Here is a 24,006-nt window from a genome sequence, read left to right as displayed (position 1 = left end):
GAAAGAGCACTGATTTAAGTAATTTTTTTTAAATATTAAACTTAAAGAAATTATTTTAAAAATGGTCAGATTTTTAAGCATGCTCTTTCAGAAAAAAATACTTTTAAAATTTTGGAAACGACCACATTGGTAAATTCGTTTTTTTATTTCTTATAATTCATATTAATTTATTATATTATTAATGTTAATATCGTTTCTTTCTCTCTTCAACAATTTGTTGGAAGATAAACTTTAAAGTAAATGAATAACAGTACTTTCTCTTTCAAATCAGGAAAAGATTTTTTGTAGTAGTTTACGAATTTAATGACTTAAATAGATTACCATTTTCTTCTAATAAAATTATTTTAAGTTGTATTCAAACTTAGTTTAGTTTCATAATAATTACAGTTTGAAATCACTCATGATCAAGTTTTGTTCTTTAATTTTATTCGAATTCAAAATTATTCTCGTAAAATATGGGTGAGTCATAAACACTAGTAGCAAAGAATATAAAATGAGTAGCATGGCTTAATTTTTTTTTCGAATTAAGGTTTTGATGTCCATAAATAGTAATGAAGCGATTACTTTTTCCATTGAAATGCTCTTAACTGCTCCGCTATGCATCCGCAGCTACGTCACGAATCTCATACCCCCTGAACATATTACACAAGATGGTCTAACCCTCTGGGTAGATAGGATCTCTACCTCTGGGGGACTCCGCTCGCCAACCCCCCTTCGCCATCTGCGATGGCTCAATGCCGCCTGCGCTGGTAGAAGTTGATGACTTTAATGCTTTTACCCCAGGTTGTCCTCGGGATATCCTAGATGTCCAGCTACTTAAGGTCTATAGGAGTGAGACAGGGCGGAGTGGCTTGACCTGGATGTCCTGTATTCACCGGTAACAGTATTGACCTGGCATATATTTACAGTAAGGAGGAAATAGGGTTACAGATACACAGATACATTCACAAACGCACACAGTTTGCACATAGATTTTGGGTGCATGCTTGTTTAAAACCTAGATATTTTGCAATAAGTTTCATAAAACGAGGTGTAAAATACACAAATGTATTCACTGAAAATACAAAGATGAAATATTTAAAAGATTATAACAGTATTAATATAAGTAAAAAGAAAATAAATTGAACTTCATTTATAAATAACAACGCGAAATGTGGCAGATATCTTCACATTTGAAAAAAAAATGTGGAATAGGAAACACAAATATAGCATTAAAGCTGCTATTTAGAACAGGATTTATTGTCCCAAATAAAGCAAGGGCCTTTTCCAAGTGCGCCACTTGCCCCTTCGGAAATCAGAACCTGGATGTGGTTTACATGATATAGTATGAAAAAAGTTGACCGATGCATGTTACATCAGACCCAAATAACAAACCCAATACACAACAGAAAATATTACAAAAGTAAGAGGGAAGATAATACGACACGATTTGTCCAAGAACTGCGTGTCTTCTTCGGCATCGGTATCAGAAGGAGTATTGTTGGTTGGACGGAGTGACTTCTTGGGCGTGATTCTCTCCTTTTCGTTGTGCGTGACGCTTGTTGCGCCTGACACTGGTGGAAGAGCTGATCTTTTGTCTGCCCACTGATTCTTCTGATCAGCTGAACGTTTCTTTTTAAGAATCTAGAGGGGGAAGAAGGAAAAGAAATTTACATTTTTTACCATTCATGTACGTGAAGGAAAAATCCCAGGGCTACAGAGTTAGGGAAGCAGGAGCGGATACAGGGGACACTCTAAACCGTTGACAATATTATATAATTATTGCATGTGATCATAATTTAACAATTGCATACAAGATGGATAGATGTAGAATATCATACAAATGCGCTATTAGATATTGTATTCAAATACTTTATGAATGAACTGTAAGTGATCTTGAATCTTTTTTATTTATTAATTATTCTTCTGAAATTATGCTTCTGAAATTTATTAAGTTGATGCCCTACTATATAAACTTGAGCATTCATGGTTTCTCTTGGAAAGACACGGCGGTCTTCTCGTCCACCCAAAGACATTCCACCCCAAACACAGACACTGCCTCTTCCGTATGCGGGTTTTTTTTTTTTTTTTTTTTCACGGATGTCTGACGGATGATAACGGGTTCAGCTCACCATATCAAATAACACCTATTACCACTTTATAGACTAAGCCTGAACTCATCTGTGAAAAGAACACTCCTCCATTGATCAGGCATCCAGTGGACGTGTTGTCGCACCCACTGCAAACGACGATGCCTCCTATGGCGTGAGGTGGACGGCACACAAATGGCTGGTCCCCGCGCATACAGACCACTTTCGTGAAGTCTTCCATGTGATCATGCGATCACGATCACTGTATGTTTTGTTTTTTAATCAATAAACACGTACGTCATTCAGGACAAACCAAACCGAGAAGATCTTGCAGTCATTCGTACCCTGGATGATGGCGCTTACCAACCCTTCTGGCGAATGCAGGAAAGGAGGATCTGAATTGAGTTGGAGTAGCGGTTCTATTCCTGTGGGCACATAATGCCAAATATCGGTCATCGGCGCTCGTCGTAGCCGTTGGCCGCCCTTGGCTGAACCAATTGGATGCCGACTTTGTGGTTCGAAATTGGCTCCCAAGTCTATGAACCACAGAAGGACTCATATTTAGCCAACTGGCCACTTCTGATTGACTTTGTCCCGCCTCTAGTCTCCCAATGATTCTCCGTCGTAGTTCTGCAGGCAAGTGATGCCTGGAGGCAGTGGCGGCGATTCAAGGGGGGGATGCAAGGGGGAAGCAACTGTCCTCCCCTTCCTTTTTATGGCTTTTTTTTCCAATTTAGAAGCCAAAACTAGAAATTATATTTAAAAAAAAGGAGAAATGTCAAAATTTTCAGAACATGACTATTTGTTTTTCTTTGTATATCTGTTTATGAAACATTATTTAGAACAAGCAGTAACTTTTAATGTATTCGTTGTTTCGATATTAGTTAACCAATTGTTTTACTTTAACAAGTCTTACTTGTTAAATGAAATTGTGACAGATCAAAATACTTTGGGGTTAATAATGTAAGTCTAATTCCTGTCTAAGTGTTTCTCCGGAGAAAGTTATTGTGTAAAAAATTCATCAAAATCTTCAGAAAAACATGATTTAAATTGGTAGATTTACACCAATTCTGAAAAAGTTTCAGCTATCGATTGTTAGAATTTGTTGTTGATGTTTAGAATATAAAAACTTTGCTTAATTTATTTTACTGTAACGCTTACCTCCCCACCGTAGTTTGTAATTTACAAAGTTAAACGATTCAGATTACCGTATCGATATGCCAAGTTTGAAAAGACAAGAAAAGAGCAATGTATGTGTCTTCAATGGTGAAAGGAGCACTTATGTCATCAGAACAAATATTGAATTGCTCGTAAATAAAATATTTCAATCAATAAAAAAGGGTTTTGTGCCGATAAATGGCTCAAAATATCGAAAAACTTTTAAATATTAACGACATGCCGTTTCATACCGCAAATTAAATGCTTTGTTACTCACTTACGCAACGCTAAAAGATTCTTATTTAAGCAAAACTCCTGTATCGACTGAATATTTTTTTTTTTTCATTTCATTTCAAGAGAAGCGTTTTGCAAAATAATTGAGCCCATTAGCTAATTTCTTCGAACTAAAATCCTAGTAACGAAATTCATAGCTTATAATATGAGCAAAATTCAAAGGTTTCCAGGTTCAAACTCCGCTGCCTGCATCTCTTTCTTTCTTATTCATCGCAACCAGCCGCAGTATTCTCGTATTTTTTTTTTTTTAATCTACGGTTAAATTTTACAGTAAAATGGGATTTTACGGTAAAAAGTACTGCCAACATGGATGCCAATCCTTTCTTCCCCAACTGCACGTACGCGACGCAAAGGAGGGTAATGTGCTTATGAGTCCATGTATGTGTATATATGTAAGTTTGTTCTTATGTGGCGTTGTAGAGACTAAACACCTTGGCATACACACATAAATTCAAAAGTCGAACATAAGGATTAGCAGTCGCTGCCCATTCAAATTTTACGGAATTCCTTGATTGGTCAGAAAGGAATGGGCCCCGGTTGTTGATCCTTCTATTCTGCTTTAGAATTTATGATTTGTCTTAAGTGTGTATATATATCGATTACAAAACTATTTCAATGGTGCAGTTTTTCAGTAGTACTTAATAGCATTCTAAACTACTGGACTTATTTTCTTCTTTTTAGTTTTTTCGGTTCTTACGCAGTTGTTTTTTTATAACTATTTTTGATTATATTAAAATTTCAGGAAAATTTTTACCAGTGTAGACTCTATTTTAATAATAAATACAGAACAGTCCAGAAGTGGGCACACTCCCTTTCCCTTTATTTTGTTTGGCGGTGGGAGAATTTGGTACATGTGTACCTTTTTCAATTTGGTACATGTGTACAACAAATGGAATTGAAGATACTGTTGTCTTACGACAGGATGGAGCACCAGCGCACTTTCCGATTCATGTGCGCAATTACCCGAATAAGATCTTTCCCGGCCGGTGGAGTGAAGAGGTTTGTATCTTTACCAGCTCACTTTCCTTGGGCTCCAATAAGTCCCGTTCTGAAGACTCCAGACAAAGCTCTCTGTGACTTCATAAAGCAACAAGCGAGAAACACACGGTATCACACAACACATGAATTACGGGTAGCTGTAAAACACACTTTAGCCCTGGAATATCTCCGTTAGGAAATCCGCAAGAAAATGGTACCGAATTCGACTGTGTTATGACGTGGGTGGTGTTGATACCGATGTTTATGACTCTTAAGACTTCAAGGTAACTATTTATAGCAAACATTCAACCACAACCTTCGTAACTCCGGTATATCTCCGCAAGACATTCGCGGGAAAATGGCGCAGATTTCGGCTGTGTTATGACATGGATGGAGTTGATACCGATGTTTAGGACTCTTAAGCCTTCAAGGTAACTGTGTACAACAAAGTATAGCAAACATTCAACTGTAATGAGCATAATTTTGAAAATAAAGGGAGGGGGGGTACGCGCACTTCTTGCCTCATTCTGTACGCATTGAAATACCTTTTCGTTGTGTAAGTGGTATACAGTTGCATATTCGAGGAGAGACAGGAAGACGAGCATTATGCAGGAGAAGAGCCAGACGTCCAGCGCCGTCAGGTAGTTGATGGGGGGCAAGTGGTTGCGGGCCTGCGATGCCTGAGTGGACAGAGTGAGGAGGGAGGTGAGGCCGAGGGCCACTCGAGCCGGAACCGACCTCACGTTCAGCCAGAAAGTAAGGAAAGACAATATGACCACCATACCGCTGGGGATGAAGACGTTGAAGATGTGGCTGCTGATGTGGCGCACGAAGGTGAAGTTGACGTAGAGGACGGTGAAATCACCTGCAAGGACCAATTAGAGAACAGTCATGTAGACACTATCAGTACAGAGATTTAAACTGCTGCACAACGTAGTATTTTCACCAAAAATCCAATCAAAAGTGGCGCATTTTTAGGTAGCATCCTTTACCTTAATTCTCAAATCGCTAAATCCGGCAGAAGTCGTAAGGAACCCAATCACGGTTTTGAAAACGAAAAGGTACCACCATATTAACCACGTGTACTATGACACATACAGGTAAAACATGCAAATAATAATCGCAATACATGTAAATGCTCGTAAATCTGGTCGAAAACGAAAGATTATGACCACTCTGTAGTGATCCATATACCAAGGGGAAAATATGGTCACACTTCGTTATCGAAATCGTGACCTGGGTCCATCTATTCTGAGCTCTACAGAATTAAGACGGTTGAGAAATTCGCAGTTTTAGCACCCATACCAAAAGATTTAAGAATTTTGCAACCTCTTGACTTGAGCCAATGTAGAGGATGCTACCTCAAAACGCGTTAGTTTGGTATTTTTTGCGTCAAGATGCTTTACTGTGTGCAGTGGAAAAGTAAAGAGCAGCAGTATCTGTAGAAATGAGTTTTTGAGATCTTTGAAGAAACGCGTTTTGGATTCCATACTAACAATAGAGAAATTTTAGAGTTTGATTTTTTTTTTTTTTTTTTTTTTTCAGGAGAAACCAAATGAGCAAGCTTTTACAATAAAGCTAAAGTAAAATGAATGACAAAAATGCAAAGAAAAAAAAGAAAAAGAAATCAAAGAGAGATAGAAATTTGCAGACACTGCCCTATACCTGTCCACGGCAGGGAAATATAGTGCGAATAAGAGTAATTATTTCGCACAAGGGGAATTAATCTTTCATTTCTTCTGATCATATTATATATTAATACAATTTTTAAAACTAGATGTTATTTCTATGTGCTTAATTTATTGCTAAATTTGGCTTTTATTCCATTTTTTCATTTAAAACTACCTTACTTCTTTAAGCTTTACTTATAATCTGTTTTTTCCTCATGGGTTTAGCGAGAAATTCACTAGATATCGACTAGTGGGATTTATTTTTGACAACTACGTTTTGTCACCAAAAATTCCTGCTAGCTTAAAAGAGAAAACAACTTACAAGAAAGCTTCGAAAAGTAAGGTGATTTTGTGAACATTAATGGATTAGACGCAAAATTTAGCAAAACATCTCAAAACCTTAAGCACAGAAACACATCAAAATAATATCAATATGCAAAATTAAAAATATTACTTGTACTGTTAGAAACGATTTAACATTCATAGAAAAAACTGACATGCATTTTCGTTGATTTCTCGCGTAATAAATGATTTTATAAAACGAGATATATTTAATGACGATTACTACATAGAATCAAATTACTGTTCTATAATGGGATCGTTTCCAAAATTTTAAAAGTATTTTCTTCTGAAAAAACATGCTTAAAAACATAGGATCTGACCATTTTTTAAATAATTTGTTTAAGTTTAATATTTTTAAAAAGTTACTTAAATCGGCATGCTTTCAACGTTTATGTTTCTGTCCGATGACATCACAAATGATGAAATGCCCTTTTGTGTTGCCATTCACAGAGCAAAATATTTAATTCGCATCTTTACTCACTTGTATTGGCAACGATATGGTTGATAGCAAGTGCAGAGCGCAATTTTAATTCGCTTCTTGATTATCATAACGTGGAACCGCGGTAGAAAGATGCGGCAAAGTGCATCATTTATGACGTCATCAAGACTACGCCTTGTTTCAAAAATCGGACATTTAAAAAAAAATTTAAAAATAACTGTTGGGGGAAAAAATGTATTTTCTGAGTCCATGTTTTTTTTTTGCTTATTCTATCAATTTCAGTGACAAAAAAGTACTACTTTTGACTGAAGGAAACAACTCCATTTGTCCCGTTATTGTTTCTCATCAGCTGAGCATGAAAGAAAAAATATATACATTTTCTTTTTTAGAAGCAGTCAGTTCTTTCACTTTAAACATCTTGTTTATTTCATATGTGGCTTAAAATGGAAAGTAAAACTTACCACTGGGCCATAAATGTACCCGTTTTCCCGGATTCACGTTGGCCACGTAATACTTGAGAGGTGCAAAATTGGCGCGAGCGAGGTCTGGAATGCCAGAATTTCCCTCCTCTCTCTCGTGCAACCATTTGAATTCTACCTTTGAGTTGTCATTTGCTACTAGAAGAAAAACAAATAAACTGAATAGAAGGTTTTTGGAACGGTACGTAACTGAAACGTTCAACTGAAAGCTGTTTTAAAGGGTTATTCTAGTCTAGCGGCTCACTTTTCAGTCGATTTTGTGAGCGTAATTAAAAAAAAAAAAAAAACTGTAAACATTTTTAGTATCAATTTTTTATTAGTTTTTATTGATACTTGAGAAGTATAAAAATGTATAATAGAGGGGGGGGGGAATTCAAAATTAAAATCAGTAGAGGCCGGCAAAGTGGGGACTCAGAAAAAAAAGGTGTCTACTGGTTGACAAGGTTCCAGTCCTCCTGGTAATCTGAAACATGAAATTAAGTTGATTCTTATTAAACAAGGATGTAGAATTGTCTGGACGTAGCCGATTTGGGGGGGGATGCCTAAAATGGCGTCTTTTTTTGGGGGGGGAGTCATTTCTGCCTCCTTTTTTCAATTTTAGTATTTATATTTAAATAGTAAAAAAAAATACAGCAACTCTTACGTGGCGGCGTTTTCGTTCTATTCTGTTATAAGCAGGAAATACTAAAAAAATAGGTGTCTTCAAAAGAAGTTGCACTGGCTGGTACCGAAAATTATTACGTGTCCCATTTTGAGGAAAACAATAAATGGTCACATTAAATCTGTCTTGAACTATCTTTTGTTTTTGATGCATGTTTTTCTTACTTCGAAACAAGGTAGTCAAACTTTCGATTTTTTAAAAAATTAAACGTAATAACTTAAAGAAGTCGTAGACTTAAATTTCAGGTTCTTAATTCATATCTTAAAGCAAATAAAAAAAATTAAAGTTTAAGTTCGTCATTTTACCCTACAATCGCCTACTTGTTATGTGGATAGAAGTCTTACTCTTTGATTTTTAAACCGCGACCTTCCTCGAATTTGCGCATGCGTGAGGTCTCTTCCGATTTTATCAAAATAGGGGAGATATTGATGAGAGAGATAATGAATGTGAGGGGATTTATTTATTTTTGTTTTGTTTTGTTTCTTTTCTTTTTTTTCCGTTGGATTTGTTTATTAGAGGTGTTGGTTTGAGTTGAGATTTTTTTTTTTAGGTTTATTCCCCTTCCTTATATCGGTAAAGCAGAAATGCTTCCATGGTGCATTTTCTTACTCAAGCTCTCACCCCTTTTTAAAATAGAACCGCTCAACGGTGCTAGTCCCGGCTTTCGAGGTCGGACAGTAGGTGTGTCCTCTTCAGTGTAAACATAAATAAATTGGTGTCCTTCGAAATATGCAAATTACATAACAAATCAATGTTACGTTCTTTCAACTCTTATTTTGCACAAAGGAAGAACTTCTGTATGATTTTAAGAACTGAATATTTTATTGAAGTTATTATAAATTAGCTATTGAATATTTTAAGACTAATAACTTACGTGATGCTATGCTCAAGTAGCAGTTTTGCGTATCCATGGGATAAGAGTAAAACGTCATCGAACACGTGACTTTCATACTATACCTATTTTTTAAAAAAAAGTTGATTATTAAATTACGGGAAGTTTGATGCAAAATATTTTTAAAACTCAAAGTATAAAAAAATCCACATAAGAGTTTTTTTTTTTTTTTTTGCAAGATCAAATTTGGTAGTATTAATTGAGAAGAAAAATATTAGCAAACAAGTAAACCTACTAGTCCAAGAGACGATGAGCACCAAACCTACGTAAAAATATAAAGGCCCAAAATTTTTCTGCCTAAGGACATCACAGCAGGTAAGAAAGACTCGCTATTATTTAAGTTAAGTCGCGCTGGCTTTAGCAGGAAACAGGTAGCAAAGATGCGTAAAATTGCTGCAAAAACTAAACATCATAGATTCATTCCATGTCACGTGACCTGGTGATCCCCATCCGACCATCTCTGTTTTGGAGGACATTCTATGAAGGTGCAGACATGCCTTTGAAACTAATCTATGCAAATTTTCAGCTTCCAAGACACAAGTCATGAGGATTTAGAATACCTTAAAAAGAAAACGAGCTGATGTGTGCATCACATGACTTCCTTTTACTCCAATTTAATGTCATTTCCCCATTACTGGCAATTTTAATGTGATTCAATAGTTTACTCTCTAAATATCACCAACAGTGGCCAAGTTGAACTCGGATTTAAAAGAAAAAAAAAATCGCCAACTTTGTTGCCAAGTTAATGACAAGATTTGGCAAAAAAGAAAAAACACTGACGATATATCGCCAAGTGTCCGCAAAATTACAACACCACTCGAGTTTGCATCGAAATTATTAATGATTTCCCCCCAAAAAGGGGCAAAAGACCCCTTTAGAAACACCAGAATGCAACCAAAATGGGAGCTGCACAACTAGATCTGACTAGGAGTCTACGTACCAAATTTCAGCTTTCTAGGACATACCGTTCTTGAGTTATGCGAGATACATACGTACATACAGACGTCACGAGAAAACTCGTTGTAATTATCTCGGGAATCGTGAAAATGGATATTTCGCGTGTCTATACGTTTTTAGCCCCTTATCCTCGTGTAGTCGAGTCGAAAAAAAAACTCAACATTCATTCGGGGGTGAGTAAAATGGAAATTAAGGTCGATTTTTGAGTGAATTTTTTTTCGCGAATACAATACTTCCTTTTTTGTAAAAGGAAGCAAAAAATGAGCTCCAAAGTGCCCTCCAATGGGGAAACCGTGTCAAACATGGCAATTCGTTTCACAAAGCTGATTCGCCATTTTGGAGGGCCCCCCCCCCTTATTTTTTATATCTATTCTAGATCCACAGAGTTTGGGTCTTGGAAGCTGAAAATTTGTACAGGTGAGTTTCAAAGGACTGTTTGCACTTCTATAAAATTTCATTCAAATCGGAGATGGTCGAGTGAAGACGACGAGCTCACTTGACATAGAATGACTCATTTTGTAACTCAACTTTGCTACCTGTTTCCCGCCAAAGCCATAGCGACTCAGCTTAAATAATAGCGACCCTTTTTTATCTGCTATGATGTCCTTACGCAGAAAACTTTTGCGCCTTTATACTATGACGTAGGTCTGGCACTCATGAACTCTTACTCTATACTCAAATGTCACCTTTCGATTTTAATAAAACCTAGCACAGCGATAGAACATTTTAAAATATTAAGCATTTTTTTTTTCTTCCGGCGGTAAGCACTTTTAACAGGATAAAATTTACCCCTAAATATTGCTGCCTAAATACTAGTTGCCTAGGCAACCAGCCCTCGACGGGTTAAGATTGTGAAGGATGTTTACCCCTATTAATAGTATTTTCAGAAAAATTCTGAAACACGTCAACTTAATCTTGTTTAGTTTTTTCAAATTCCAATAATTACTTGAATTTTTGCAATTAAAATTTCAAAATAAAAGAGTGAATTGCACCCTCTAATATCCCAATTATCCAATATTTAGGAGTAAATTTCAGTCAATTCAAAGTGTTTATTGCCAATAAAAAAAAAGGAATTAATATTTTTAGATTTATAACGATGTGCAAAGTTTTATTCCAATCGGAGAGTGACGCTTGAGTAGGTTACTTGGATTTACTGTATGTAGATTACAGATTCTGGTAACACACAGGGAAACTTTTTACAGTATAGAGTGTTTTGGGCTTTGATAATTACTTTCCCATTTTAAAATTGTAATTTTTATTTACAACAATATCAAGAAATAAATAACAGCTTGTAAATAGAATTGCTGTCCAGAAAGTAAGTACCAATATGAAATAAATCATAGTATTTCATCAACTATTTTTAATATCCTTTCTACTATTGTTCAGACATTTGCTGTAGTAAGTTGTTTGCGTCGTTATTGCTGTTGAAGTACCTTCCTCCAAAATCACTCTTAAAGTTAAGTATTAAGTGGCAGTCAAAAGGTTGCAATTTTGCTGTTGTCACTGAAAACCTCAATTCGGTTGGGAGCCGTTCTATTACCCGGCTCGTATTCCCGATCTTGCACTTTCTGATTAACACTTGTTTGGAAGTACTAGCTATGACTGCGATGGAGATGCAAAAACAGAGTTCAACAATGGCTGTCCTCACTGGTGGCATCTTTCTGTGAAGAGGAAATAAATATGTTGTTTTCCCGTCACAACAAGTGTCTGAACAATGGTGGCACCTATGTAGAAAAATAGTTTTATATAATGAATGCTTCTTTCCTGTAAAACTAAATTTTGCTTTAAAAAATCGTTTATAGGGTAACACCCATTGAGAAGGAATAGATGGAGAGAGTGCAACCCTACTATCCCGATACGGCAACAGTACCATGTGACCTGGGGAGCAATTTCGAGTAAACCGTAACCGCTGAAGAAGTTTTCATTAACTGAAGCCATGAATGATAAAAACATTTAACTGTAGAAGGGAAAAATAAGATTTATAGCATTAATGCAGTATTGTAGCATGATAAAATGTGAAAAAAAAATCACACCAGGAGGTCTATTCACTTTTTATAAGTATGTACGAATGTCTTTTACTTCTAATTAAAGACAAAATAACATACATATGCATTCAACGAGTACAGATCCCACAGTTGCCTATAATTTTTAAATTTTTGTACTGATTTTACCTATAAATGTGAAAAAATATTGCATATCATAAGTGCGAATAACATTTTAGTTCCATAAAAATACCTTTTACTTAACTAGTAATTATTTTAACGGATCTTAAGCATTTTGTGTACGTTTGCTTAGTTGGCGAGTAGCTTCTCGCCAAGCTCCTGTGAACAGCAGATGCGTTTAGAACAAGTTTGAGATTTGAGAATAAGGATTTGTTGCTTTTTTATGCTTTAATTTAAATGCTGGTATGCCTGCGTATGAAATAATTTCAAAACATTGATTACAAGACACAAGAAGCCATAAATTTTCAGTCAATTACAAAACACTTTAAACATATATTTGTACGTGCTCGTCATTACAAGGAATACACATCAAAATACGTGAGAAATGCAATTACATCATATTTTAAAATCCGAGAAGAAGTGTGTGGGGGGGGGGGGGGGGGGAGTTTGAATGACAGGCCTGTATTTGTATCCGTTATTTATTTAAAACTGGCAAAAGGTTCACGACATTATCTATGCCGGTGAGCAAGACCCACACATTAAGGGGTAAACACCCAGCTGAGCGGAAGCTCAGTATGGTGACCTTCCCCGGCGCAATAAGCACCAAGCCCGTCCGTAGCACAGACGACTATCGATCGCCGCACTCAGTCCCGCGGGGGGCCCGCTACGCGGACCCCCCGTGAGATGGAACCTAAGGCCTACGGCTAAGAGGTGGGGTGTGTGCGGAGAAAAGTAACAATCAGAAACGATACCTTTTAGAACTGATCCTGCAATATTGCTCAAAACTCTGTTAATCTTCTAATAATAATCATAGAGAAAGTTTCAATACTATTTTTAAAAACACACACACACGAGCTCAATTTAACTAACGATGCACAACATAAAAACTCATTACAATAATTCATGCTGAAAACTTTCGTTTACTCACAACACAATTGGTCGATCTAATACTCTCAGAAAAAATAACAACTCTTAATTGTTAAAACATGTTTCCAAAATATAATAAAAATAAATTTACGCAGACGATAAATTAAAAAATAGGGCAGCTGAATTTGTTTTCTTCTTACTTGGCTTTAATCTCTGTTTTAATAATATTGATTTTTAAAAGTAGACGATATTTTTTCACTATGCATATTCATTTGAATTCGCAACTCCAGCGCTCGAATACGCTACCTTGCGGTGATTTACAAAACTGCCGGAAAAACTAAAACATTGCCATATTACGTTCCACGTCTATCTGTTGACGTAAACACAGGCAGTTTGTTCTGAGTATTCATTAACGCAATCGATGTGTCTTAGATTGCTTTCAGCTACAGAAATATTGTTTCGTCCCTTAGTAGTATTCCCGAGCTTCTCAAAATAATGTTAGTTTTCCTTAACACAAGAAAACTCTGGATTAACAAACTTGGATAACGTTATACCAGGTAAAATTTTTTATTGTTTTGTGTGAATTTGTAAGAATATGGGTTTTTTTTTTAAATCTTAAATTAATTTAAGATACCATATTTTACAGCAGCATTTAGTTGGAATGGACAGTATGCAAAATATTTTCTTGAATATATTATCGTAGAACAAAATGAAAAACGTTTAACCGAGAAAGAATTTACTTTATTGCTTTTATTCTCAGCTGAAAGGTTTCGCCAAATTTGTTTAGGGTTATAGTTTTAGTATTGTGCGAACAAAGTAGCCTTGGCGAGATTCCTCATGTTTACCATTCCACCATTTTTAATTTTTATCATTAGTGGAATAAAATGGTAGAAAGATTACAGAATTCGATAAGTAAAAAGAAATAATGGTAGATCAAACTGAAAAGAAAACTGCCACCATATATCCAAGAGAATTTTGTTGATGATTTGCATAACATGACATAATTAAATCATAACTCAGAAATTATAAACATCGAAACAGAAAAATTTTAAATTTACCGATTCGGGAATTTGACAGAAATAACTTAGCTACAAATGCAAAACAATAAGCGCTAGCCAAGCAAGGCAAAGAAGTATTATCTTCTTTTGATAATAATTCATATTGTCATAATAAATTTTCTAGCATTAGTTGTTATTCTTGTCAAGCTACAATTATTATTTAGTTTTATCAAGAATTGATAAATATCGAATTCAACATCGTGGAAATGGCTGCTTAGAACTATGAACTACGTAGTTTGCTTTAATATTTGACGTTTAGTAATGCTTCTTGAATTCTCGTTTCTTTCTTTGTAGGTCAGAATATCAACAAGACTTTGAAAATTAATTTAAAAAGAATAGAGCGAAAAAATTATGCATACGAACAAAGTTTACTAGGCTTATTAGCATTTTCTTCGTTACAGCGTGCGTTTGTTTTAGTTTTTTCGTCTGCCATTAGAGAGTGGCTGCAGCGCCCCCTATAGTTCGTTGGAGTTGCGAATAGAATAGAGATGGGCAGACTTTACCAAAATAAAGAGATACTTTTAATTTTCACGAATTGTCTCGATCTACCAGAAATGTGTGCAAACATTTTACATAAATTAGTAATGTTAATAGCTGTCGAATATTTATTTGGGTAGATAGTTAAAACAGGAAGAAAGACACATTCTAAAAACCTTCTGGTAAACAATCAATGTTTAAAAGTAGAAATTCAAGATAATAATATCAACAAATCAAATAAATATTTACATTATGTGCTGAAACAATTAAAAATACAATTCATCCGAAATCAGTCCTTATTAAAAGATTTGCACTGAATGTTATCTGCTACTTTTGTAAGCTTGGTGTATAATTACTGATTGCTATCTAGTCTTGCTATTTCGGAATCAGAGTCTTAGGCTCTAAAATTCCCGGAGTCGGAGTCGGCCTTTTTTCTCCCAACTATGCAACCCTAACTTGTTGCACGGTTGCAGAGTCGGAGTATGATTGATTTTGAAGTAAAAGGGTCGGAGTCGGAGTTCAAAGATTTTGAAACTCCGAGTCAAAATCGGAGTCAGACTGATTTGGGGTAAAAGAGTCGGAGTAGGAGTAAAAGACTCCAAAATTCCCTGAGTTGGAGTCGTTTTTTTTTCTTACGACTCCGCAACCCTAATTTGTTGCAGGTTTGCGGAGTCGGAACCGGACTGATTTTGAAGTTCAAGAGTTGGAGTCAGAGGTCAAAGGTTTTGAAACTCCAAGTCAAAATCTGACTCGGACTGTTTTTGGGGTAAAGGAGTCGAAGTTGGAGGCTCTAAAATTCCCTGTGAGTCGGAGTCAGTCATTTTCTTCCGACTCCACAACCCTAATTTGTGGCAGGGCTGCGGAGTCGGAGTCGGACTGATTTTTAAGTGAAATTGTCGGAGGTTTTGAAACTCCGAGTCGAAATCGGAGTCTGACTGCTTTTGGGGTAAATGAGTCGGAGTCGGAGTCGAAGGCTCTAAAATTCCCCGAGTTAGAGAGTCGGTCATTTTTCTTCCAACTTCACAAACCTTGTTTGTAGCAGGGCTGCGAAGTTGGACTGATTTTGGTGTAAAAGAATCGGCGTCAGGAGTCTAAGTTCTTACAAACTGCAAGAGTCGGAGTCGGACTGCGTTTCTGGGTAAAGGAGTTTGAGTTGAAAGATCTAAAATTTTCAAAGTTAGAGTCGGTCATTTTTCATCTGACTCTGCCACCCTAATTTGTAGCAGGGCTGCGGAGTCGGAGTCAAATTGATTTTGAAGAAAAAGAGTCGGAGACGAATGCTCTAAATTCTCGGAGTCGGTCATTTCACTTTCGACTCCACAGCCCTGGTTTGTAGCAGGGCTGCAAATTCAGACTGATTTTTATGCAAAGAGTCAGAGTCCGACGGTTTTTAAACTCAGGGTTGAAATCGGAGTCGGACTACGTTTTAGGTAAAGCTGTTCAAGCCAGAGTCTGACATTTTTGCTACAACTCTGCAGCTCTGATTTGTAGCCCCGACTTCATAATTAGTGCCGTCGTCTGAAAAATATTTAATGCCAAAAGAGCGATTGCGTGCCAAAACGCAACAACTTCCCAGCCAAACTAGTCACCTGACCTGGGAGAAATGTTTTTCAAGCTTATCTGACTGAGACATTTGCTGTCGCTCCCTCCATTAGTATTTATTCCTTCTCAATGGTAACACCCCGAGTAATTGGCAGATCATCAGTGTTTGGCACTTCCAGCAAAAATGTCCTAAAATAAGATTCGTATCAAATCTTTTAAAAGTAGAAGGCTATATACCAACTAAACGTACATTTACTTTAAAGGTTACAATTTCAATTCACGTTACTAAATGGTAGCAGTGCATAGGAAAGAGAAAAAAAAATGTGACTTTTGTCAAATCAGCCATTTTTGTTGCAAAGATTTTTTCGGCTTAAGGGAAGTATGCGCATCAATCCATTAAAATTTGACTAAAAATATATTTTAAATTTTGGTTGTCAAAAGTTTTGTTTAGTTGAAAGGGTGTTACTTTGAGTGGGTAGAAGTATATTTTTGTCCCTTTTTGGATTTTTGAAGTAATAATGGATGCCATTTAGTGGTGCTTCAGTTTTGCTAGTCTCCAGTAATTAGCACATGTGCCTATAAACACTAATGTGTCGTGCAATATGTCACTTGTTTGATTTCTCATACTTTTGCACAGCAACTGTATTAAATAGGTTCTACTATTGACTTGAATCCTACAGAATATATTGTTAAATTTTTAAGAGAAGCAATAAAAAACAAATATGTTTGGCCATCAGTCAGATATTGCGACAGTAAAGAATTATTTCATTTTTTATGGTCCGTTAGAATCATCGGGTTAATGTTCCTTTTTCTGTGGAAATAGCTATCATTCGTAAAATCAAAATTGCATAATCTCTAGCATATATTGCATAAACAGCAATAATCTCTATATTGTTTTCCATGCAACACTCCAAATTTATTTTTATTTCTCTAAAATACTTTTTCAACGTCAAAATGTGTGCTTTAACATTAATTTATGTAAAATTACCTGCTTTAAACTAAGATTAATTATGTTTCTTAGGATATCAGGTGCCAATTACTGGTAATTTTGGTAAATTTTTTATATAAACATTTTTATAAAAATATCATTTCAACTAATTTTTGCTTCTACTGAACTAAATAGATGCGCAGATGTGGATTCTTTGATACAAAAATATTTGCAAGTGAATATTTTTCTTCTAACTAAGTGATAAAAACAGAGGTAAGTTTAAGGACAAACTCTTAAAGTGCCAATTACTAGGGTCGATACCCTATGTGCTTTTTTTTTCTTTCGAATTGTTACTTGCTTTCCAGACAACCCTCGTGAGTATAGATCTTATTTTTATGGCACATTTTGAAAAATACTCGTCAAAGAATATCATAAGCTAATGTGTATCTAGTGACATTCCTAGCACGGGTGTAACCTTGGGCGGTAACATGCGATGCCCCCCCCCCTCCCTCGCCAAAAAATGTTTTCTATGTTTAATGTAAACATGAAGCTTGAAGTTTCAGAAACAGTTTATCTTTATTTTTGTAGCGAAACGTAAATTTAAATCATAGCACAAGGGTAAACTACGTTTATATTATAAGTAAAATTTGCCCTCGACACGTATAAAACCGCACCTGCCGATAAAAAGATGTTTTCAAGGTTTTCAATCTTTAATGTAAACATGAAGTTTAAAATTTCAGAAACAACTTATTTTTATTTTTATATCGAAACGTAAATTTAAATCATAGCAAAAGTATAAATTGCGAATATATTTTATGCAATATTTTTCCCTCGACCCGTATGTAACCGCTCCTCCTCCCAATATTGCGCTCTAATTTCGTTGAAATTTGATAGTTTAAATATAATTTAAGAAACATTGGAGGAAATGTTCAGAAATAAAGAATAAATATTTTTATACACTCCTAAATCCATTTTGAGGGTCACCTCCAAATGGGTGCGGGATATGGTATGGGGTAGCCCCCCTCACCCCGTAATGATGTTACTGGTTTATCCAATAATATTGACAGCTTTGTGTGTGTGTGTGTGTTTTTTTTTGAGCAATCACGATTGTTTATTGTTCTCACTTCACCGTCCTTGGCGTTTGGTTCCTTTTTCAGCTTGGACCAGGGGCCTCTGCAGCACCATCGTCCACCGGCCTCTGGTCCTGAGCACTGTCCCCCGGTTTCCGCTGCCCCAGGCCGGTGGTGTCCATGTCCTACAAATACACGCTCATACACATACACACTCTCACACATACAAACTCACACACACGCCTACGTGCATACACACAGGTCTACGCACACACAAGCATACACATTAGGGTGCGTCTTATTTTTGAAGATGTTATTTTTTCATGAGGCACCCTATTATTTTGTTCCTTTGGATGAAAAAAAAAATCAGATATCTCAAAAATAAAAATTGAATAAAATTTAGAGGTTGCTACCATTGCTGAAAAATTTGAAATCTTACATTTTTTTTCTTTTTGCATCGATTATTATAATATTTATTTATGTTACCTTTTTGTCATTAATTTTAATGAGTAATAAATTAGATTGTTACTGACTTTGAAATTATTTCATATTTTATTAAATCATGTTAATTAACTGTAGCTACAATCAACTGTCAACCTCTTAACTAATTGTTGGTTAGCAACTCAAAGAAACACAAGTCGTCAGTTAAAACTCAAAAAGAAAATTAAAAGAGAGAATTAATTCTATTTCAATAATCAAAAACAAAATTATTAGAATCCTTCATTAGATTATTTGCTTGACCTTGCTCTTGCTGATGATACTTTACGCAAGATTTCACTTCAGGCGAGAAATTATTTCTGACTGAAAGAAACCTAGGAGGATAAGGCGAAATTGGTAACAAATAAATCTCTATTTAAAAAGGCAACAGAACATGCACGAAAAGAAGAAATATTGAAAGAAAGAAAATCATGAAGAATCTGAATCAACTGTATAGTCCAGGATCTGAAGGGGGTTGAGCATGCATGGAAAGGCTGACGCAATATTATTTCTGATTATTGTTACAGGCACGATGGTGATTATGAAACCACATGTCGTCGCCCCCCTGGGTGGTCGACAACCCCAGGGGAGGGGGGAAACAGTGGGGGAGCCGTTTGCTGAAACACTCATAACTCGCGAACTAATTGAGATAAAACACTGAAAAAAGTGGCAATCGTCGCAACAAAACAAGTGCTTCATAAAAGCTAAATATAATTATGGACCTATCTTTGTTGGTTTCTGAGTACAATTCCATTTTTCGCAAACAAGCAAAATTTTTGAATAAAATGCGCAAAACAACCTTCTTTTGACCAAAATAAATTCCAAATCAAAATTGTTTGATTATTTTTTTCAAATGAAGTCCAAAATATCATTATTCAATTTGTTAAAATCATTTAAGTACTGTTACGCGTTGAAAAACAAAATGACAGTAGCCAGCTCGAACATGATTTGCATTATAGTTCAGGATCTGAAGGGGTATTTTGAGCATGCATGGAAGACTTGACGCAAAATTATTTCTGATTAATGTCACAGGCACTATAGTGAATATGAAACCACATGTCTTCGCCCCCCTGGATGGTCGACAACCCCGGGGGAGGGGGGAAAGCAGTGGGGGGAGCCGTTTGCTAAAACACTCATAACTCGCGAACTATTTGAAACAAAACACTGAAAAAAGTGGCAAAAGATGCAACAGAACAAGGGATTGAAAAACCTAAATATGTTTATGGTCTTATCTTTGTTGGTTTTTAATTAAAATACCTTTTTTAGCAGCCATGCAAAAATTTTGAATAAAATACAAAAAGCTTTTTTTTCAAAGATAAGTTTTTTTTTAATTATTTAACCGTTAAGGGAATCAATAAAACCTGAAATTTCATTATTCAGTTTGTTTAAAACTACTTAATTATTACTAACGTGAGCGTTTAAAAGCGAAATAGAAAATGCAAGCACTTGCCTAAGTTTGCGGCATTGAATAAAACGGCAGTATGCTAAGGAGAAAAAAAATAGCCTTATTATCCTTATGACGAACTATTCAATCTTCAGTTTACAAACATTCTAATTGCGAAGTATTTAACTATGGCTTTAATTTTGTTATATACTGCTTTAAATTTGAGAGGAACTAGGGAACCAGGCCCACAGTAGTTTCAATTCAAATATAATTTTAATTTATTTCTATTAATTTGTGTTTTCAATTTGCACAAAAGAATATTGCGGGTATTGTTTTGCGGATATTGCTTTTTATAATTTACTCAACAAAGAACAATGATACAAGAAATAATATGTACTAAATAAATATAAAAAATAAGAAGCTTGAGCTTTTATGAAAACGAATAAATATAAAATTATACACTAGAGTTCTAAAAAAAACTAATTAAATAAAATTAGTAAAATAATGCGTATTAAAAATAATTGTAGAATATCAATATGCATACATAAAGCATTAATATATCAGAAATTCTGAAAGCTGGATCATACTCTTTTTTGTTGACTTGTAATTGTTCTATTGAATCGTTCTCTTCCGAGTATTTTGTAGCTTATGGGTTTTTGCTTTAGCCTTAAAAGCACAGTATTTACAGCAAAATGAATTATTGATAAAACAATTACAAGATTATTTACAGCTTTTGCCTGCGCAGGGTGGAATTAAACTATCTGGTAACACTGGTTGCATCACAAGGTGTGGGACTTTATTGATTTATTTTCATTCAAGTGAAACCCAAACTTGGTTACATCTAAAGGCCCTGCTAAGGTACAGGGGAGTTGATTCAATATAAACCAAAAATATGCTCAAAATACCCCTTCAGATCCTGAACTATTATGCAAATCGTGTTCGAGCTTGCTACTGTCATTTTGTTTTTTAACGCGTTAACAGTACTCAAATGATTTTAACAAACTGAATAATGATATTTTGGACTTCATTTGAAAAAATAATCAAACAATTTTGATTTGGAATTTATTTTGGTCAAAAAAAGTTTGTTTTGCGCATTTTATTCAAAAATTTTGCTTGTTTGCGAAAAATGGAATTTTACTCTGAAACCAACAAAGATAGGTCCATAATCATATTTAGCTTTTATGAAGCCCTTGTTTTGTTGCGTCTATTGCCACTTTTTTCAGTGCTTTATCTCAAATAGTTCGCGAGTTATGAGTGTTTTAGCAAACGACTCCCCCCACTGCTTTCCCTCCTCCCCCGGGGTTGTCGACCACCCAGGGGGACGACGACATGTGGTTTCATAATCACCATCGTGCCTGTAACAATAATCAGAAATAATATTGCGTCAGCCTTTCCATGCATGCTCAACCCCCTTCAGATCCCGGTCTAGTAGTGAAAGTAGTTTTTTTAACCTCTGTTGTAACTGAATGTACTTTGACTGATTCTGAAGAACAAGAATTTGCAATCAAGTTTATCTAGATTTGGCATTTTGTTGTTGAAAAGCATTTTCATTTACAAGAAGGAAATTGTTGCTTCAAGCAATTTTCTTTGACATCTACGTGTCATTTCTGAAGAGACAAACTCCAAATTGGTCTCTTTCTTAAAAAACCTAAAAGAACAACTTCTCCAATGAAGCACTGAACAGCAGATGTTGTAGAACTAAAACTAAAGGAAAAAAAAAATAGAGGATTTCATTACCAACATTCAGATTTTTTACCATAAAGGTCTTTTCACCAAGTTTTTTTGAAGAAATATTATCAAACAGTTTGGATGATGAGTAGCAGTCAGAAAAAGGCTTGTATATTTCACATTACTAGAAACAAAGGGGGGAAAATTACAATATTGGTGAATGTAAAAACTGAAATTGTAAACCAATGATCTAAAAGGCGTAGTGGAACTTTTGCATGATTTTTGTTTGACATTATTACACAGCATAGCAACCATGAAATGCTTATTATTTTTTTGTATGTATAGTAAATAAGTATTTGGGTTATGTTTTTACCTTAACCAACTCAATTTCATGTTGATGTCAAATATTGCAATAGAAAATTGCGAATATATTTTTACTCTGTTTTTTCACAATGAACGTAATTTTAATCGCTGGTAGCAACCTCTAAATTTTGTTCAAATTATTCTATAAAACTTTTAAGTAGGTGTTTTTTCATCAAAAGGAAGCAATTAAAGGAGTGCCCCATAAGAAATTCAAATGTTTTTCAAACAGTGCATTATAAGACGCACTCTAATACACATGCATGCACACGCCTTCACACACCAATATACACACGTAACCGCCCAGGAGGAGGGGCAGGTTTGAGGGGACAACAGTCGTTTCTAGAATATAAATAACTCCAATGAGTAGGGTCGTGTCGCAACTCGTGATTGCGAAAAACATAATTTGAATTCAAAATTTCAGAATTCAAATTATTTTTTTTTAAATTCCTGTATTTAATAAAAATCATAACAGAGAATCAGACGAAAATCCTTACCTAGTAAATCGATGAATGTAGGAAAAATCATGGAACTGCAAGCACACATTCGGAACAGAAATTGGATAGATCCAACCTCCTTTTGAATTCTCAAATATTGTATCAGGAGTCCATAGATCCGGAACCCAACTTCTCGGCACTTGTATTCGTTTTTTCTTGCCGAAATAAGAATTGTTCAACCGCATATCTTTCCAGTATTCGTTAACATAGAACTGAATCGAATATTCCTAATGTAAATATGATGATTAAATTGAGAAGGTAAAGAAGAATCGCTACGAAACGTCACTACAATGGGAAAAATAAGTGCAATAATAGTAATTAAAATATATTTCAGCTCCACTTCGAAAGCATTTCCAACAGAATTCAAAAAGAATACACGGCAGCAAAATTCTGAAAAATAATTGTTATTTTAATATTTAAGTTTTTTTTTAGTTCATAGTTAAAATGAAAATGTAAGATAAACATATATTCTTTAAAATAAAATTGATGCATAACTATTTACCTTGCTGCTAAAATTTTTCAGTGGTGTGATTTGTTTTCGTTATTAATTAGTTAACTTACTGTAATTAATCTTTATTTATTTTTGTTTTTTGACTTAGTTTCGTTTTTAATTATCAAAACGCTTTTTAGAAACAATGCCATCAAATGAAACGATGCGATAATGTTTATAGTTAAAAGTACATTGCTTCATCCAGCACAGAGACATATTACTTCCGGAAATTTTGAAGGTTTCTTTTTTTTTTTTTTTTTTTGGAAAGATTGGAAAAAATGGAATTGATTTTTTGCCAGTTATATGTAATTTAGTAATTATAGTTTCTAACAAAACTTAAAAAGAGCTTGATATTTAAATATAGTATATGCAGATAAAAAAGCAGCCCTATATATAATTTTTCCTTCTCAGAAATAGCATAAAACTTTTACTATTAAAAGAGCCATTTCTATTTTCTAACTGAAGACAGATCTAAGTTTAAAACACCACAAATTACCTGAATTAGTCCAATCATCATTCGGCATTTAATTTTGAGTTATGTGTGATTGTTATTAAATCACTTTTTTGACAGAAATATGTGTGTGTCTGTTTTCTTTGTACGGCCAAGAAGTTGGCCAAGAGATTTTAACCAAGAAGTTGTTTTTTTCCCTATCCAAGTTTGTTTCATGCATTTACATACATTTCTGTTCCTGTCAAAAAATTAAATTGCCTTGCAGCTTATATCAAGGGCGGACATATGCAAAATTTTAAGGGGGGGGGGGCGACACAGATATTTTCTCTATGGTTTAGCAGGATATATGCCCCATAGAAACCAATTTCATTACAGATTAAAGTTATTAAAATTTGACATTTTTAATAACTTATTCATTAATTTCTGGAGAAGGAATATTTTTACATTTTTTGCAAAGAAAAAAGTACTAATAGCAAGGAAGTTCTAATTTCATAGGGGCGGGCTTGAGCCCCCACTTGCGCCCCCCCCCCCCATATGGGCGCCCTTGGTTTATATAATCAAATTTTGTGTTTCTATGTGGTGTAGTGAACATAAAAAAATATTTAAGCAAAAAGAAGGAAAAAAAAAGCAATGGAA

General features: G+C 35.0%; 1 protein-coding gene across 1 annotated transcript; it reads right to left on the bottom strand.

Annotated features, from left to right (window-relative positions):
* Nucleotides 1-1,236: 1,236 nt before the first annotated feature.
* Nucleotides 1,237-22,501, bottom strand: LOC129216674 (glycine receptor subunit alpha-2-like). Its single transcript, XM_054850890.1, has 6 exons — nt 22,430-22,501; nt 8,965-9,047; nt 7,412-7,567; nt 5,045-5,364; nt 1,422-1,623; nt 1,237-1,301 (listed from the first exon to the last, which is right to left on the bottom strand). The coding sequence occupies exons 2-6, from the start codon at nt 9,038-9,040 to the stop codon at nt 1,237-1,239; spliced, it is 819 nt and encodes a 272-aa protein (XP_054706865.1). The 5' UTR covers nt 9,041-9,047; nt 22,430-22,501.
* Between the last annotated feature and the right edge of the window lie 1,505 nt (nt 22,502-24,006).

Source organism: Uloborus diversus, chromosome 2 (genome assembly GCF_026930045.1).
Source record: "Uloborus diversus isolate 005 chromosome 2, Udiv.v.3.1, whole genome shotgun sequence".
Lineage (NCBI taxonomy): Eukaryota > Metazoa > Arthropoda > Arachnida > Araneae > Uloboridae > Uloborus > Uloborus diversus.
Note: the sequence above shows the minus strand (reverse complement) of the source record. Positions and strands in the feature narration are given on the sequence as shown.

What these genes read in the sequence shown, in the direction of transcription:
- LOC129216674 (XM_054850890.1), bottom strand. Translation starts at nt 9,040, where the DNA reads ATGAAAGTCACGTGTTCGATGACGTTTTACTCTTATCCCATGGATACG. An exon ending in GGTACATTTATGGCCCAGTG is followed by an intron (nt 5,365 to 7,411) that starts GTAAGTTTTACT and finishes TGGTCCTTGCAG; the next exon opens with GTGATTTCACCGTCCTCTAC. An exon ending in ACCACTTACACAACGAAAAG is followed by an intron (nt 1,624 to 5,044) that starts GTATTTCAATGC and finishes TTCCCCCTCTAG; the next exon opens with ATTCTTAAAAAGAAACGTTC.